Here is a 16895-nt window from a genome sequence, read left to right as displayed (position 1 = left end):
TGTTCCGTTGCTCCCACTGGGCTCGGTGATGGCTGCTCATGTGCCTTCTTAAGACGGTCGTCCCTAGGTGAGTGTTGGGCTTACCGCGACTAATGCGTTGACTGCAAAGATTGCAGATGGCAACGCTATTGTCAGCAGCGGACACGTTAAAAAAAGCCCACACTGCGGAGCCATGTGCCGGTGTCATGGGAGCGCCAGATGTGACCGTACATGGTCGATGACTCACTCCTGATACATTTGCAGTCTGCTTTGTCCCTCCTGTGCAATGTAAGTTATTCCTGCTTCTCCTCCCTATCTGCTGGTCCATATCTCCCTCTGAACTCCCCTCCTCTTCCTCTCTTGTGGGCACCCACGTGACATCACTAGACACGTCATCATTGCCATCACCTTCCCCACCGCTATAAGTAGAGATCTCGGAGTAGGCAGCAACAGCGGGGACCAACCTCCTCCTTGGGCTGATCTGGGTACTGTGGTCAGACTGCTGAGTGGCGGTTGTTGCTACCTCCTCTTCCTGATCCAATACAAAGAGTGGCAGCGCATCAGAAATGTCTTGATATGGATCGGAAAATAATTCCTGTGACTCAAGCGGAAGGTATGTGGTGGTGGTGGTGGTGTTGCTGGTGGTAGTGTCTTTGGGGGTGCACATAGCAGAGAGTGAAGAAAAGGGTGCAGATCGAGAGGATGAGGAGGGTGCAGAAGAGTAAGGCTAAGTGAGCTACTCAACCAAGTCTGGTGCGTCCTTTAAAGTAATTGAACGCACCTTCTGCAACTTCCCACTTTGGTTCAAGCCTGTTGCTCCTGCCCTACCCCTACCACACCTGCGGAAGGGCCTGCCTCTTCCTCTGCCTGTCATTTTTTAAATGACCCTGTGACAAAACTCTCAGTCCCTATACTGATAAGGGACTGCTGCAGTATAGGGCAGCAGTCAGCAGTAGTGCACCTCAACCCTATGTATTGTGGACCTATACCAGTCCTTAAGGAATAGCAGACTGTACCTCACTCAACCCTATGTACTGTAGTACCCTATACCTTACCACTCCTTATAAGGACCTTTGTGGAACAAGTAGGTTGTGAATGATTAGCAGACTGTACCTCAGTCCCTATACTGATAAAGGACTGCTGCAGTATAGTTCAGGAGTCAGCAGTAGTGCACCTCAACCCTATGTATTGTGGACCTACACCAATCCTTAAGGAATAGCAGACTGTACCTCACTCAACCCTATGTACTGTAGTACCCTATACCTTACCACTCCTTATAAGGACCTTTGTGGAACAAGTAGGTTGTGAATGATTAGCAGACTGTACCTCAGTCCCTATACTGATAAAGGACTGCTGCAGTATAGGGCAGCAGTCAGCAGTAGTGCACTTCAACCCTATGTATTGTGGACCTATACCAGTCCTTAAGGAATAGCAGAATGTACCTCACTCAACCCTATGTACTGTAGTATCCTATACCTTACCAGTCCTTAAAAGGACCTTTGTGGAACAAGTAGGTTGTGAATGATTAGCAGACTGTACCTCAGTCCCTATACTGATAAAGGACTGCTGCAGGGGGGGCGTGGCCTGGACATGGCGGAGTGAAGTCGCATTTTCTGTGAGCTCCCGGCCCCGGTCTTCCACCCACGGTGTTCCACTGTTAAATCGGCATGCAATCACCTGAAAGATGCAGGACAAGGGCAGCTGCTAAGGGAGATCGCTCTGGGACCCCCGCCGGGGAGATGCAACGCTACTTTAACCCCACGCAAAGACGGTCTACAGGTGCGGCCTTGGCGGCGCCACGAGGCACACCACGCGGAGCACCTCAAGCGCGGCCTGAGAGTCGGGACACCCCGGCGGATCGACATCCAGCCGCGGACACTCCGCCTGTAACATCGGCTTCAATGGATGTACCAGGAAGTTCCCGGGGGTCGGATCAGGTCGAACAAGATCTCCGATCCTTGATACAGGCCCTCCCCACCAGAACGGACATTGAGGCGCTTATTTTACGCCTCGAGGAGACGCACCGCAGAGATATCCAGGAGGTGAGGGAAGATGTGTCCGCTTTGACGGAAAGGGTGTCTGCGGGGGAGGCCTCCTTTTCCACATTGGAGCACCGAGTGGCGAACTTGGAAAGGTCCCGAGACCAACATCGTGACACAGCTATTGCACTTCAGCTCCACTTAGAAGACGTGGAAGACAGGAGCCGCAGGAACAATCTGCGGCTCCGAGGAGTACCCGAATCCCTCGAGGGTGAAACTATGGAGGCCGCTGTGCAAGAAGTTTTTTGTACTCTCTTGGAGGATCCCGCGGGTGCTGTGGTAGTGGAACGTCTTCACCAGACTCTGGGACCTAGAAATGCTGACCCGGAACATCCGCGGGGTGTCCTATGCAAACTGCTACGATACCCACAGAAAGACGAGATACTGAGAAGAGCATGGGAGCAGGGAGAAGTTGACTTAAACGGAGCTGCCATTTCCATTCTCCCGGATCTTTCCAGGGCCACGCTGAAACGTAGGGCCCTACTACGCCCCGTCCTGGAGTTGGCAAAAGCGAAGGGATGTACCTATCGTTGGGGATACCCACTTGCCGTCACTTTCTGGAGGGAAGGCAACATGTACACCCTGCAGTCGCCAGCTGACCTGCCCGGCCTCTTCAGGTTCCTTGAGGCGGAACAGATCCCTGTCCCTGACTGGCTACAACTGCTACCTCACCCGGTTGGAAGATCTGGTCCCTCAGCGTACAGAGGCCCGTTACAGCCCAGGTTGCAGCGCAGCCGACGGCGGCCTAGGTTGGCCCAGCGGGAGGAACCTCCACACCGTGAGTAGCTCCCTTGTTTTGCTGCTTGACCCCTGACTTATTTTGGGCTCCCCCAACTGTCCTCTATCAGTACCCCAACGGTTTTGTGACTTTCTTGCCCTCCATAGCCCGGATTTTTTCCCTTATTTTTTGTGCTCCCCCCCCGCCCCGTTGTGTCCCCTCCGGACCCCCGCTGTGTCTCCTTTCCTATGGAAGACTGAGGTACATTGATATGCGGTGGGGGGTCTTTTTTCTATGATACTCTCTACATGGCAGCGGGACGATGTGTACCCTGGCAATGGATGGATATGGCAGTTGCTTTTGTTGAGGGCGGGGGGGAGGAGGGTTGATGGCCACAGGAATTACACCATGCTCTTGGGTTTTATGCTCTCCCCTGCTGCTAGGCCTACACACCCCCCTGACCGCTGGGATGCCGGACGGAGACTTATTTGCCACGTGAGGATTGTCTCCCCGGACAACTCGTAGATGCAGGCCCTGACCTGCGCCCCATATTGGATATACTATATACTGCCTTGTGTGCTGGACTGCCTTGAACAGAGGGACGTGACCATTTTTTCCATCTGGGGGGGGAGGGGGGTGTTTTGCCCGAGGGGGGCCTGTTTTACCCTGTGGCCCGGGACGCCCGGGGTGATTCCACTGTGCTGGGGGATGGGAGTGCTCCTTCGGGTTGTGGAGGAGTTTGATTATGGTTTGAGGGAGTTGGGGGGACCAGCAACCATGTTTGTTATTGGGGAGTGATGTAGAGGGTATGCTGTTAGCCACATGATTGTCTAGTGTTGTTTCTTTCCCTCAGGTTATTCTTCCTTTTATAGTTGAGCTGGGCATTGATGTTAACATGTTTCCTCTCCCTGTGAATATTCTTCACGTCTTTATATGCTATATACTGTTCCACAAATATGGTCAGATGTTTTTGCCGTTGTATGTTGTTGTTATATGCCGGATTGCCGTGGGTGTTGGGTGGGACCGGGGGCCACACTTCTCGGCCCTGTCCAACCACTACCCCACTTAGGAACGCGCCCGCATCCCGGTATCTTACTGGGGAGCGCTTTAGCTGTATTCAGCACATTTAGTTGTCTCTTTGCACAATTCTCTCTTGTGATTGCGTCCCTAATTCTACTTCTTGTTCTTATTTCTCCTTTTCGGGCCCGTTAAGGGCCTATCTATCACTTTCCCCCTTTCCGCATCCACTTTCCCTCCCCTGGGCCCCGGCCTCCTACACCCCCCCGCACCCCCCCTCCCCCAGAACCCACGAGCATGGCTGATCTTACAATAATATCCCTGAATTCAAAGGGATTGAACATCCCGGAGAAGAGGAGGATGCTCCTACAGGATATGAGATGCATGAAAGCGGACATTGTATTTTTACAGGAGACCCATTTTAGAGCTAACTCTCTATCTCTCCTCAAAAATAGGTTCTTCCACACGGTTTATCACTCCATGTACACGGAGGCTAAGTCAAGGGGAGTATCCATTCTGATCTCAGCTAAAATGCCATGGACGTTGTTGGACGTGCAATATGATAAGGAAGGGCGGTTTTTATTTTTGAAGGGGAAGGTGGGAGGGACGGTTGTGACCCTGGCGAATATCTACTCCCCTAATGACCGACAAGACGCCTTTCTCAAAACTAGACTATCGCACCTTACTAGATACACAGAGGGCCAGCTTATTATAGGGGGCGATCTTAATGCCCCCCTTACTCCCACGGAAGATACCTCTACGGGCCTTTATTCCACCTCCCGAGAGATGCGTAAACGCATCTCTGCATCTTTACATTCAGCACAACTGGTTGATACGTGGAGACTTTTTCATCCCGGGGAAAGGGACTACACTTTTTATTCCAGACCCCACCATACATACTCGCGTATAGACTATTACCTAATCCCCCATAGACATTTACATGCTGTTAAAGATGTTACGATAGGTTCAATAACTTGGTCAGATCATGCCCCGATTACCCTGCGATACACTATTACGGACATTCATAAATCACAGAGACCACCCTGGCGCCTGAATGACAGTCTTCTTCAGGACCCAGAAATCCTCGCGGACGTAAATAGGGAAATAGACTGTTATTTCCAGACTAACTTGACTTCAGAGAGTAGCCCCGGAGTGATCTGGGAAGCGCACAAAGCGGTGATCCGTGGAGTGCTTATTAAACATGGTGCTAGGCTCCACAAGCAGAGGTCGGCCCAACTGTCGGCGTTGTTGCTAAAGGTGCAGAATCTGGAGGTATGTCATAAACGCACTCCCACAGTACATTTAGGTAGGGAGCTAGATGTGGCTTGCAGGCAGATTCCTGACCTGCTTCATTATAGGGCAAAGGCAATGCTCCAAATATGGCGGAAAAAAGTGTACGAATCCGGAGATAAGTGCGGGAGGACCTTAGCTTGTAACCTACAAGAACAAACACTTGCCTCCTATATACCATACGTCACCTCTGTGGGGGGTCAGAAGATCTCCCTGCTGCAACAAATTTCACAAGAATTTAAAACATTCTATGACGCCCTTTATAATCTACATACGTCCCCGCCGCCCCCAAATGCTACCTCTCAGTATATCGCCACCTCCCTCATGCCCACGTTACCGGTCGAAGTTATAGAGAACTAAGGCCGCGTACACACGCGCGGACTGTTGGCCCAACTTTGTCCGTCCAAGGCCGCGTACACACGCGCGGACTGTTGGCCCAACTTTGTCCGTCCAACAGTTTGAGCGAACAGTCCGCTCAAACTTAGCATGGACGGACATGGCCACACACGACGGACGAACAGTTTGCTGAAACCGTGCGCGATGACGTGAACGGCACGTACGACGGGACGAAAAATACGACGTCCTATACACTGCAATGCAACCTTCCGACGTGGAAATCCTTTCTGAGCATGCGCGAGACTTAGTTGGCCGAACAAGCCTACACACGAGCGAACAGTCCGCTGAAACCTTGTTTCAGCGGACAGTTTTTCGGAATTTCCGTAAGACCTTGTTCGGCCAACTGTCCGCTGAAACTGTCCGCTGAAGCCCCACACACGAGCGGACTGTCCGCCCAAACACTGTTCAGCGGACAAGGTTGGGCGAACAGTCCGCGCGTGTGTACGCGGCCCAACAGTTTGAGCGAACAGTCCGCTCAAACTTAGCATGGACGGACATGGCCACACACGACGGACGAACAGTTTGCTGAAACCATGCGCGATGACGTGAACGGCACGTACGACAGGACGAAAAATACGACGTCCTATACACTGCAATGCAACCTTCCGACGTGGAAATCCTTTCTGAGCATGCGCGAGACTTAGTTGGCCGAACAAGCCTACACACGAGCGAACAGTCCGCTGAAACCTTGTTTCAGCGGACAGTTTTTTCGGAATTTCCGTAAGACCTTGTTCGGCCAACTGTCCGCTGAAACTGTCCGCTGAAGCCCCACACACGAGCGGACTGTCCGCCCAAACACTGTTCAGCGGACAAGGTTGGGCGAACAGTCCGCGCGTGTGTACGCGGCCTCAGAGGAGCTAATTACGTTAATAGAACTTCAGTCGGCGCTAGGCACCACTAAGACGGGAAAGGCTCCGGGTCCAGACGGTCTCACGAATACATACTATAAAACCCTTCTCCCGTCTTTGGGTTCACATTTGATAAATTTTTTTAATGTTCTGAGCACGGGAGCGCACTTCCATAAGTCAACGGTACAGGCCCAGATTTCGGTTATACCGAAAGAAGGCAAGGATCCAGCGCAATGTGGGAGCTACCGCCCTATCTCCTTGCTAAATACAGACCTGAAACTCTTCACAAAAATTTTGGCCACTAGACTACAACGACATTTACCTAGCTTAATCCACTTAGACCAGGTGGGTTTCGTACCGACCAGAGAAGCCAGGGACAATACTATTAAAGTCCTGAATCTGTTACATGTGGCGAATAAGGAACGCATTCCGTGCGTATTCCTCGGGACGGACGCCGAAAAAGCGTTCGACCGAGTGAACTGGCAGTTTATGTTCTATACGCTGGAGCACATTGGACTGCGGGACAGGATGATGCGCTGAATTTCGGCGGTGTATTCCAATCTGACGGCCGGGGTGAGAGCCAACGGTGTTCTCTCGGACATCTTTGAGATTACCAATGGGACCAGGCAGGGGTGTCCTCTCTCCCCTTTGCTGTTTGCCCTGACCCTGGAGCCTTTCCTTTGTCATATTAGGAGAAACACAGATATTGTAGGGATCGGGGTCGCGAATACACAATACAAAGTCTCGGCTTACGCCGATGACTTATTGTTTACTCTGGCTGATCCGTCCTTATCACTACCTACCCTACTTAGTGAATTTGAAATTTATGGCAAACTCTCCAACTTCCGTATAAATTTTAGTAAATCGGAGGCCATGGGAGTAGGCATGTCCGCTCCCCAGCTGACTAATCTACAAACTCGTTTCAACCTGAAATGGACGACAGTAGCCTTGAAATACCTGGGCACACTTATACCCCCGAAACTATCTCAACTTTTTCAGCTCAACTTTCCACCCTTGCTTCATAAAGTGCGAGCTTTGTTATGCAAATGGAACAGCGGCCTCCATTCTTGGTTTGGCCGCTGTAACATCCTGAAAATGATGATTCTTCCCAAATTTTTCTACCTCCTTCAAGCCCTCCCAATCCACATCCCTCTATCCTACTTCGCACAAATCCGGTCAGTATTTTTGAACTTTCTGTGGGCGGGGAAAAGGTCTAGGTTACAGGGGAGGATTTTGTCCCTACCCAAGCGATCTGGGGGTCTGGCGATGCCAGACGTGCACACGTACTACAAAAGCAGCACAGCTGGTTAGACTAATTGACTGGTGTCGTCATGGGAAGGTGAAGCTGTGGACGCAGGTGGAACAAGCTCAGAGCAGGATACTCCTGAATGTCATTCCATGGTGCTACAATGATGTGCCGCTGGCCCTCAAGCGCCACCCACTCATAGGCAATACTGTGGTAGTCTGCACGTGTCTGGCCTCCTGGGTCCCCCTGTCTTCCGATATCTCGCCCCTCCGCCCGATTTTGGACGACCCACGTTTCCCCCCAGGCACATCTGATGCAGCATTCCGAACCCTGAGGGATTCGGGGTGTTACCTAGCCTCACATTTTAGTGTAGCGGGATGCTGGAGAACGACTGCAGAACTGACAGACCCGACTGGCTCTTACCGCCTGGACTTTTTGAGAACAGCACAACTGCGACACTTTTTAGACTCCCTAACGCCGCCTAGGGCCGCGTCTTCTTCTCCCACACCCATAGAAGATCTATGCTCCAGAACGGGGTTGGTGGCTCACACTCTGTCCTTAACATATACGATACTTACTGTTCCGCCGGAAGGCTATCAGCTCCCGAGTCTCATTAAATGGGAAAGGGAACTGAATTGCACATTCACAGATCTACAGAAGCAGAAAATTGTGCTGTTTACGCACAAATCGTCAATCTGCACTAAGGTGCAGGAGACGAATTACAAACTCCTCACGAGATGGTATAGGACCCCGGTAGTTTTGCGTAAATTTTTCCCGGCGGTGTCGGATGAATGCTGGCGCTGCCGGGAGGGGACGGGGACTCTGTTGCATATTTTTTGGTCCTGCCCTAGACTTAGATGTTTTTGGGAGGGGGTCCGTCGGATCGTGCAGGGATTCACTGATTATGTGATCCTAGATGATCCGGCGTTCTTCCTGCTTCATGTTAACGACATACCCACACGCTTGTATAAGAAGTCTTTGATCAGACATTTGGTAGATGCAGCAAAGGCATGCATTCCCCTTGCCTGGAAATCTCCGCTCCCGCCTACTCTGAATACTTGGGTCAGGAAAGTCGAAGACGTTAATAAGATGGAAGACCTTGTCCTGACGAGCCAACACAGACAGGAGGTATATACTAAGACATGGCAGCTTTGGAATGTATTTAAATTCTCACAAGAGGGGCAGGCCCTACGGATGCCCCTAGATCACCCACCGTGAAGTGGATGATATCGTGACCATTCGTTCGAATGCTTACCTAATCTGAGTATACTGGACACCCATGCTCGTGGGTACCCCCCCTCCCCTGCCCCGCCCCCCCCAATCTCCTTCCTCCTGTCCCCCGCCTGACATTTACTTACCTCTCCCTTCCTACTTCCTCTTCTATTCACTGTTTTTCTATCTAGCGTTGCCTTCCTTGGCACCTCAGGGCTCTGTTGGAGTTCCTGGGCTTTCTTACATCCTTCTACAACCAACAGGAAAAAAAAAAGGGGGGGGGGAGAGACCTGGTCGGACCTAAACGGCATGATGTTACATGTTACTATCAGGAGATACCTGTGTTACAGTTGTACTATGTCATGTATTCAGATTGTCGCTACTTTATATTGCACTGTGAATGTTTGGATTTTGTACATGTTGTGGCCGGTTTGGTCCTTCCGCCCAAATACAAAAAAAAAAAAAAAGGACTGCTGCAGTATAGGGCAGCAGTCAGCAGTAGTGCACCTCAACCCTATGAATTGTGGACCTATACCAGTCCTTAAGGAATAGCAGACTGTACCTCACTCAACCCTATGTACTGTAGTACCCTATACCTTACCAGTCCTTATAAGGACCTTTGTGGAACAAGTAGGTTATGAATGATTAGCAGACTGTACCTCAGTCCCTATACTGATAAAGGACTACTGCAGCAGAAGGGCAGCAGTCAAGTATAATATTCTTTCTATATTTGGAAGAAAGAATATTATACGTGTACAAGCCTATTACCATACCAGTCCTGAAAAGAACCTTTGTGGACCTAATAGAAACAGCTACTGATTAAACTGACTGTCCCTCACTGCCTCACACACAGCTTCCTGCCTGTCCCTATTTAAACTGACAAAACACAGGCTGCTGGAACAATAACTTGAATAGCACTTTTGTGGACCTAATAGTAACAGCTAATGATTAAACTGACTGTCCCTGCAGCACACAGCGTCCTGTCCCTCTCTCTACACTGACAAAAGACAGGCTGCTGCAAAAATCAGTAGCACAGCAGTGCCTCAAACCTATATCCTGAACTACACCTAACACCTATACCAGTCCTGAAAATAACTTTTGTGGACCAAATAGCTAGTGATTTGGGTCACTGCAGTCTCTCCCTGCTCCACACAGCAACCTCTCCCTATTGTGACAGAAGAAAGAATGTAAAATGGCTGCCGGATCGGGTCTATTTATAAGTTAGGGGGAATGTCCAAGTGTCCATGTGCTGTAATGTCTCAATTGGCTGTCCTGTACCCCATGATGGATGTGTCATCATAGGTCAAAGTTCTTTTACACAGTAAACATGGAAGTCCGCCGGGCGAACGGCGGCAATAGTCCGCCGATCGGGCGGACGGCAAACAGCCGAAATTTGCCGCGAAACGACCACTGGGGGAACCGTTCGGCCATCCCTACTTAGGAAGTTGCAAAGTATAGTATAGAGTTCCCTTATAGGAAGCCACAAAGTATAGTATAGAGTTCCTCTATAGGAAGCTTCAAAGTATAGTATAGAGTTCCCCTATAGGAAGCCACAAAGTATAGTATAGCATTCCCCTATAGGAAGGTATAAAAACTTCTGCCTTTAGAATCACTTGCTTCCTTCTCTTGCCCAGGACTACATGTCCCATGAGGCATTGCTCCGCACACATTCAAGTTCTCAGGCATTTACTGACATGTTTGGATGGTGTACTGAGCTGTATTTTCTGATATGTAAAGAAATAATGCATTCTGTATGCAGGCCAATTAATCGACTGACCAACTAATTAATTTTGAAAATATTTGACAATTTTCAGAATCGATTATGACAACATCTCTGAATCTTCTACCAGTTCTTTTTTTTTAATCATGGAACTTAGTCAGAGAGTGAGGAAACAAAGAGAATGGTCTTTTATAGGCTTGACAGTGACGAGAGGATTATGGGACAAGTGTCCTCACCTCCTCTATCAATCATTGCTATCTTCTCAAATCAAGAAGTCCTGTACTTCCTTATTTAGTGCATGATTTAGTCATGCATAACAGTGGGGCTGAGCCCCACCAAAGGTCAGAGAGTGAGGATGGGGGGAGAACAACCAAGATGAAGGACTGGACTGATCCTGAAGACCACCATCATTGGGTTATTGACTCCTCCCTCAATTTCACTTTCTGTTTAAGGTTCCAAAGATTGAGGATGTGATCACATTATTATGAAAATGTTCTAAGTCTGTGCTCCAATCAAATCATCAGATATAAATATCCAGCTGGTAGAAAATGGATGTAAAAGAGGTAAGGGTTGTGTAATGTACAACTTATTATATAGGATACAACAGTTAGGATTTTATAGTATCAGAATGATGTAATGTAAAACATAGAGTATATAGTGCAGGCATCAGGAGTATGTAATGTACAACATAAATTATATAGTGTAAGGATCAGGACTCATAATATTGGTATTCAGTAATCAATGGAAGCTTAAATGTTCACATAAGACAAGCTGCAGAGATCCCACACTGCTGCCTCCCATCTCCTGAGACTGCACAAAAGTGACTTGGATCTGAGACTATACACATATATCCATCCACCCGGCACAGCCAGCAGACAACAGAGCAAGTAATCCTGGGAGAAATGTCTATGATGAAAATGAACATTTTGCTGCCAGCTGAACCCCAGAATCTCCATAAATCCAGTCTAGATATATAAATTGTGTCTGCAGCACAAAGAAGGAAGATTATCCAAGAGAAATACAGGAATACAGGACAGGGAACACAGCTCAGGAAAGTGACCAGGTGATTACAGGCTGATATCACCCAGTCCCTGCCCTACTCTGGAACAATCAGTGAGCAGCATGGGTGGAGGAATGTATTTAGTGTTAATGACCCACCTGTGCTGATCTCTGTAGGAGTGTCCTCCTCTATAAATGCCCCCGTTATTCCATCCTCCTCCATAGACTGCTGATCATCCCTCACATACGTCTCTTCTTTTTCTGCTTTAACCTCAAATTCTATATCGATTGGATCTCCACTCTAAATCAAGAAAATGAGAGAGAATATCATCTGTAAGATATAAGCTTTATTATTGTGACATCACATAAAAAATCCACAGTGTCTCCACGAGTCTGTGTTTTATGAGCTCCATCCCACCAACCTTGTAACAGTGAGGGATGGCGTGATCTTCCTGTGTAGAATCCCGGGAATACAGAGGACATGGACATCTCTCTGGTGGGTTCCTGGTATTAGGTGGCTCCATCATATACTTGTGTCCTTCTGAAAACTCCTCCATCACTCCATATTCCTCATCCTCCTCTTTATACTCTTCTTTAACATCAATATTATAACCCCCCAGGTTTCCACTCTGCAATATATCATTTATGTAACAAACATGCTGTGTATAAAACAGAACTACCAATAATTGTCAATCATCTACCTGATGATGGTGAGGGATGGTGTGACCTTCCTGTGTGGAATCCTGGGAATACAGAGGATGGGGACATCTCTCAAGTGGGTTTCTGTAGCTGCATGACTCCACCATGGTGTCCTGGTACAGATCTTTGTGTTCTTTTAGAGACCCTGACCCCTCCATCACCCCATCCTCATCATCCTCCTCTTTTATCTCTTTAACTTCAACCTTAGAATCTCTATGGTTTCCACTCTGAATATAGAATAAAAATGACATCAATGCAGATAATGTACAGATCCTAATGATACTATCAGTGATTGTTCCTCATCTACCTGATGATGGTGAGGGATGATGTGACCTTCCTGTTTGGAATCCTGGGAATACAGAAGATGGGGACATCTCTCTGGTGGGTTCCCATTCTTAGATCCATCTGCAGGAAATACACACACTGACTGAATACATTGTTTCTATGTGTTTATCAGATGATGGGGGATCTAGGTGGAGCCTCCGTACTGCTCTCTCCTTTACAATAAAGTCTCCTCTTACCCAGTGATGTGAGGGGCGGCTGATTGTCCATCATGATGTCCTTTTAGAGGTCCTTGTGTCCTTCTAAATACTCCCACTCCTCCATGGAGAAATAGACAGTAACATCCTGAAACCTTATAGGAACCTGACACACACAATGATAGTCACCATCCAGACACATCCCTTGTCTGTTATTGGATAATGTCCCAGAATTCCTAGCACCGCTCACCTCTCCTCGAAGGTCTCTGGTGACTTCTGGAATCTTCTTTGCATTTCTCTATTCTATCGGGGAGGGAGGTGGAGGCAATGTGATGGTCATATGATCTCCAGACTTCACAGGAGGAAAATGTTAGATCTGAACACAAATAGTAAAATTTAAATGATATTCCCAGAATTCTCCTCACCTCACCATTCAGGTTTCTGGTTTATTAAAGCTCCATTTCAGACTGATGTATAATTTACCCACACTGGACCCCACACTATGCAGGTTAAAAGCTTGTAGCAGGCATTCTGATGTCATTACATACAATGCAGGACCTACAGTCCCACTTTGCTAGTGAGGATTCCAAGGGTCCGCCCACATCCTAAGAGCATCAGTATAAAAAAGCCAGATTGAGGAACATTGGTAGGAGGAGCTTTGAAGTCAGTGTGATGTCATAGGACATGCTGACTCTGGATGGAGGGACATTTGTATGGGGTGATTCGAGGGGTCCTCTATATGAGGCTTCCATGCAAACCAATCATTGTTCCTGGGTTCGTCCTACCTCTCCTAAACTGAAGAGTGAACTTTGACCTTTACCATACAGAAATCTGTCAGGAATCTGTGAAAGTAAGCTCTCATGTGATCAGGTGACGTGCGGAGGAACGGAGTGTAAATAGCAGACAATTTTCTCCAGAGCTCCTAATGGTGGGGATGGATTTTTCTGAGTGCTGGTGCCAAGTTTCCACCCCCCAGGATCACTGCAGGTGTGGAGAAAAGCTGTGTAAGAGGATATGGAGGAGAGATGAGTAGGAGTTCCAGGAATCAGGATAAAGGTCAGGACAAGCAACAGACGAGCGCATCCAAAAGATGAAGCCAAGATCACTAAACAGAAAATCAATCCAAGGAACCAACAGGCAGGATGAGAAATAGTAAGAAGGAGCTCAGAGACAAATGAGAATATTGCTCAGGCAATGGGAGATTTTCTCAGCATGACTTACATAATGAAGGAGATGAGGGGGAGGGGAGGAAGTCACTTAAGGCAGGTCTTGACAAATTTGCTTTGAATCTATGAGCCAGCTAAAAAAGAACAGAGATAGTTTTCTCAGGGGAATATTGGGCTATCGGTGCCAGGGGCAAGGCAAGTAATTAGTGAGTAATTTGTGGGGTGGAGAACACAGGACTTGGGGTGCAAAAGAAGAGTGCAGGACATGTTGGGCTGTGTGAAGAATGCATGACATGGGGAGGATGGTGCAAGGTGTATGACATATAATGCAGGGTGCAGAACGCAGGACATGGGATGCAGAATTCAGCACAGTAATACAATCCCCCACTCACCCTGTGTCCTCCTGCATGTCCTGTGCATCTCCCCCAGCAGTGTGTGAGAGCAGAGTGGATGGAGAGGACATCTTGTGTACATAAAGCAGCATGTCCCTCCCTGGCTGGTTTCTTAGCTGGCTGCTTTGCAGACTTGTCCTGGTTACTCCTGTAAGGAACCTGTAGTCCTGTTTCTCAGCACCTTGTGAGGATTTTTGTGGCAGTGCCGAGGAGGCGCCTTGCTGGAGATTTGGTCCTCTCCTTCCTCTCTGTTCTGCCGGAGGGCTCTGCAGGGACATAGGCAGCTGTGGGGGGGAACCAGGAGCCGATGGTGACAGTAATTTGCCCGCGGAAATGAGAAAGATCGGCAGTGGGAGCTCAGTGAGATAAGTCCTCTCATACCGCTGTCCTGCCCAGTCCACACCTGACTTCACAGGTTGGGTGCCATCATCTCCCACCTCCTCCGCTCACCCTCCCGCCTGGCCCCGCTCTGAGCCACATTCCTGTCTGAATAATGTGTCCGGGTTTCAGGCAGAAACATTATTCAGACCAACAGTGAGAATGGGCTGACAAGAGCCCAGCTGCCAAGATGCCATTTCTAATCACCATGGTGACCTGGGATTTTCAGCTGGTTCAGCAGGGATCGGTCACATTTCCACCCATGTGTGGTCACTGCCGGCTAAAAGTCACTCGATCCGCGGCTGCAGCCAATAGCTTCATCACTGATCTGTGTATTCTGAGAGCGGAGGAGCACCCCCCATTGTTAGAATACAATAGTGCAATGGGGAGGATTCCCCTATCCCCCTCCAATGTGTTCAGTTTTTTTTTTTTTTTTGCTCAGCCCATTGGCTGAATGAAATAACAACTAATCCCCATGAAGGGGTTAATCTACATTTCCACACTATATATGTGTGTATCATCATCTGCTGGAGATAAAAGACATCGCAGTGACTATGGAGGAAGAGGACGGACATGACAGGGGGTTACTGGGTGTAAATAGAAAATAAGATCTTATTACCTCCTCTGCTGCCACTTATAGTAACGTCTTCTCTCTACTTCCTCCCGACTCACCTCTCACCCGGAACTTCTTATTTATACCTGACATCACTTCCGTTCTACATAGAGACTTCCTGTATAAAAATGAGATCACCACCTTGTGGCGCTCAGTGGAACTGCATCTAGGAGAAACTGCGTAATGTGAAAACTGCCTTGTGCTGTGTGTGTATGTACTGTATATCCTTATAGATGGGGTCATCTCCACTCCCACCAAGGGGGATAGAAATATATTACTGCTCGGGGGGGGGGGGAGACATTTTGGCCCCTTTGTTTTTGCAGTAAAATTGATTACAGATTTAGTCATGTAGAACATCTGTTATATGGATACAAAGAACCCCAGCTGAGAGTAAAGGGTGGAAATGGCTCCTTATCCCCATATTTGGGCAATTATGTCACCAATAGGGATGAGCCGAACACCCCTCGGTTCAGTTCGCAGCAGAACACAGTTAAAGTCTATGGGACACAAACATGAGTAATCAAAAGTGCTAATTTTAAAGGCTTATATGCAAGTTATTGTCATAAAAAGTGTTTGGGGACCCGGGTCCTGCCCCAGGGGACATGTATCAATGCAATTTTTTTTTTTTTTTAAAAGGCCGTTTTTTTGGGAGCAGTGATTTTTTTTTAATGCCTAAAGTGAAACAATAAAAATGAAATATTTCTTTAAATATTGTGCCAGGGGGTGTCTTTAGTATGCCTGTAAAGTAGCACATCTTTCCCGTGTTTAGAACAATACCACAGCAAAATGACATTTCTAAAGGAAGAAATCTCATTTAAAACTGCTCGCTGCAGTAATGTATTGTCAGATTCCGGCAATATAGATAAAAATCATTTAAAAAAACGGTATGGGGACCTGGGTCCTGCCCAGTATCAATGCAAAAAAAGTTTTAAAATCTGACTTTTTTTCAGTAGCAGTGATTTTAATAAAGCTTAAAGTGAAACAATAAAAATTAAATATTCCTTTTAAATATCATGCCGTACGTGTTTAGAACAGTACCACAGCAAAAATACATTTCCAATGGAAAAATTGTCATTTAAAACTGATCGCGGCTGTAATGAATTGTCGGGTCTCGGCAATAAAGATAAAACTCATTGAAAAAAAGGACTTGGGTCCCCCCCTAGTCCATTACCATTGCCAAACCAAAATGAAAAAAAAAATTGTGTGGGGTCTCCCTAAAATCCATACCAGGCCCTTCAGGTCTGGTATGGATTTTAAGGAGAACCCTGCACCAAAATTTAAAAAAAATGACATAGGGGTCCCCCCCAAAATCCATACCAGAACCTTATCTGAGCACACAAACTGGCAGGCCTCAGGAAAAGAGGGGGAACGAGAGAGCACCCCCCCTCCTGAGTCATACCAGGCCACATGCCCTCAATATGGGGAGGGTGCAACATTTTTGCTCTCTGTATGATATCAACATAATTCTTATTTTGCTACTCAGTTCTGTCAGTGTGCACTTTATATTTTAACTGGCTTTCTCAGAGATTTTGATATTTAGATATTTATCTACATCATAGAATTTCCAGGATGTGGGTTGATAATCTGGATTTTCTTAGCATTGTTTTTGTACATGTTATATGTTTTCTAAAGTATTAAGGTGTTCTACATAGGAAATTTGTTATCCATACAAATTTCAATAAAATAAATGAATTTAATTAAACT

At 47.6% G+C, this 16895-nt stretch overlaps 1 protein-coding gene across 3 annotated transcripts in view; it reads right to left on the bottom strand.

Moving 5' to 3' along the window:
* LOC143989659 (uncharacterized) overlaps positions 1–15251 on the bottom strand; it is a 29383-nt gene extending 14132 nt beyond the window's left edge. Inside the window, exons 1-7 of one of the 3 annotated variants that reach the window (XM_077489918.1) lie at positions 15198–15246; positions 12893–13018; positions 12685–12808; positions 12471–12568; positions 12166–12390; positions 11887–12093; positions 11624–11765 (exon numbers count right to left, since the gene is read on the bottom strand). In XM_077489918.1, the coding sequence (XP_077346044.1) occupies positions 11624–11765; positions 11887–12093; positions 12166–12390; positions 12471–12568; positions 12685–12718 (706 nt within the window). In that variant the 5' untranslated portion in view covers positions 12719–12808; positions 12893–13018; positions 15198–15246. Of the gene's footprint in view, positions 1–11623; positions 11766–11886; positions 12094–12165; positions 12391–12470; positions 12569–12684; positions 13019–15197 lie in introns of all 3 variants that reach the window. The other 2 variants (XM_077489917.1, XM_077489919.1) reach the window with 2 other exon arrangements.
* Positions 15252–16895: the final 1644 nt, after the last annotated feature.

The sequence above is a fragment of the Lithobates pipiens genome, unplaced genomic scaffold (genome assembly GCF_037356315.1).
Source record: "Lithobates pipiens isolate NorthernLeopardFrog02 unplaced genomic scaffold, aLitPip1_a1.2 Scaffold_18, whole genome shotgun sequence".
NCBI lineage: Eukaryota > Metazoa > Chordata > Amphibia > Anura > Ranidae > Lithobates > Lithobates pipiens.
Note: the sequence above shows the minus strand (reverse complement) of the source record. Positions and strands in the feature narration are given on the sequence as shown.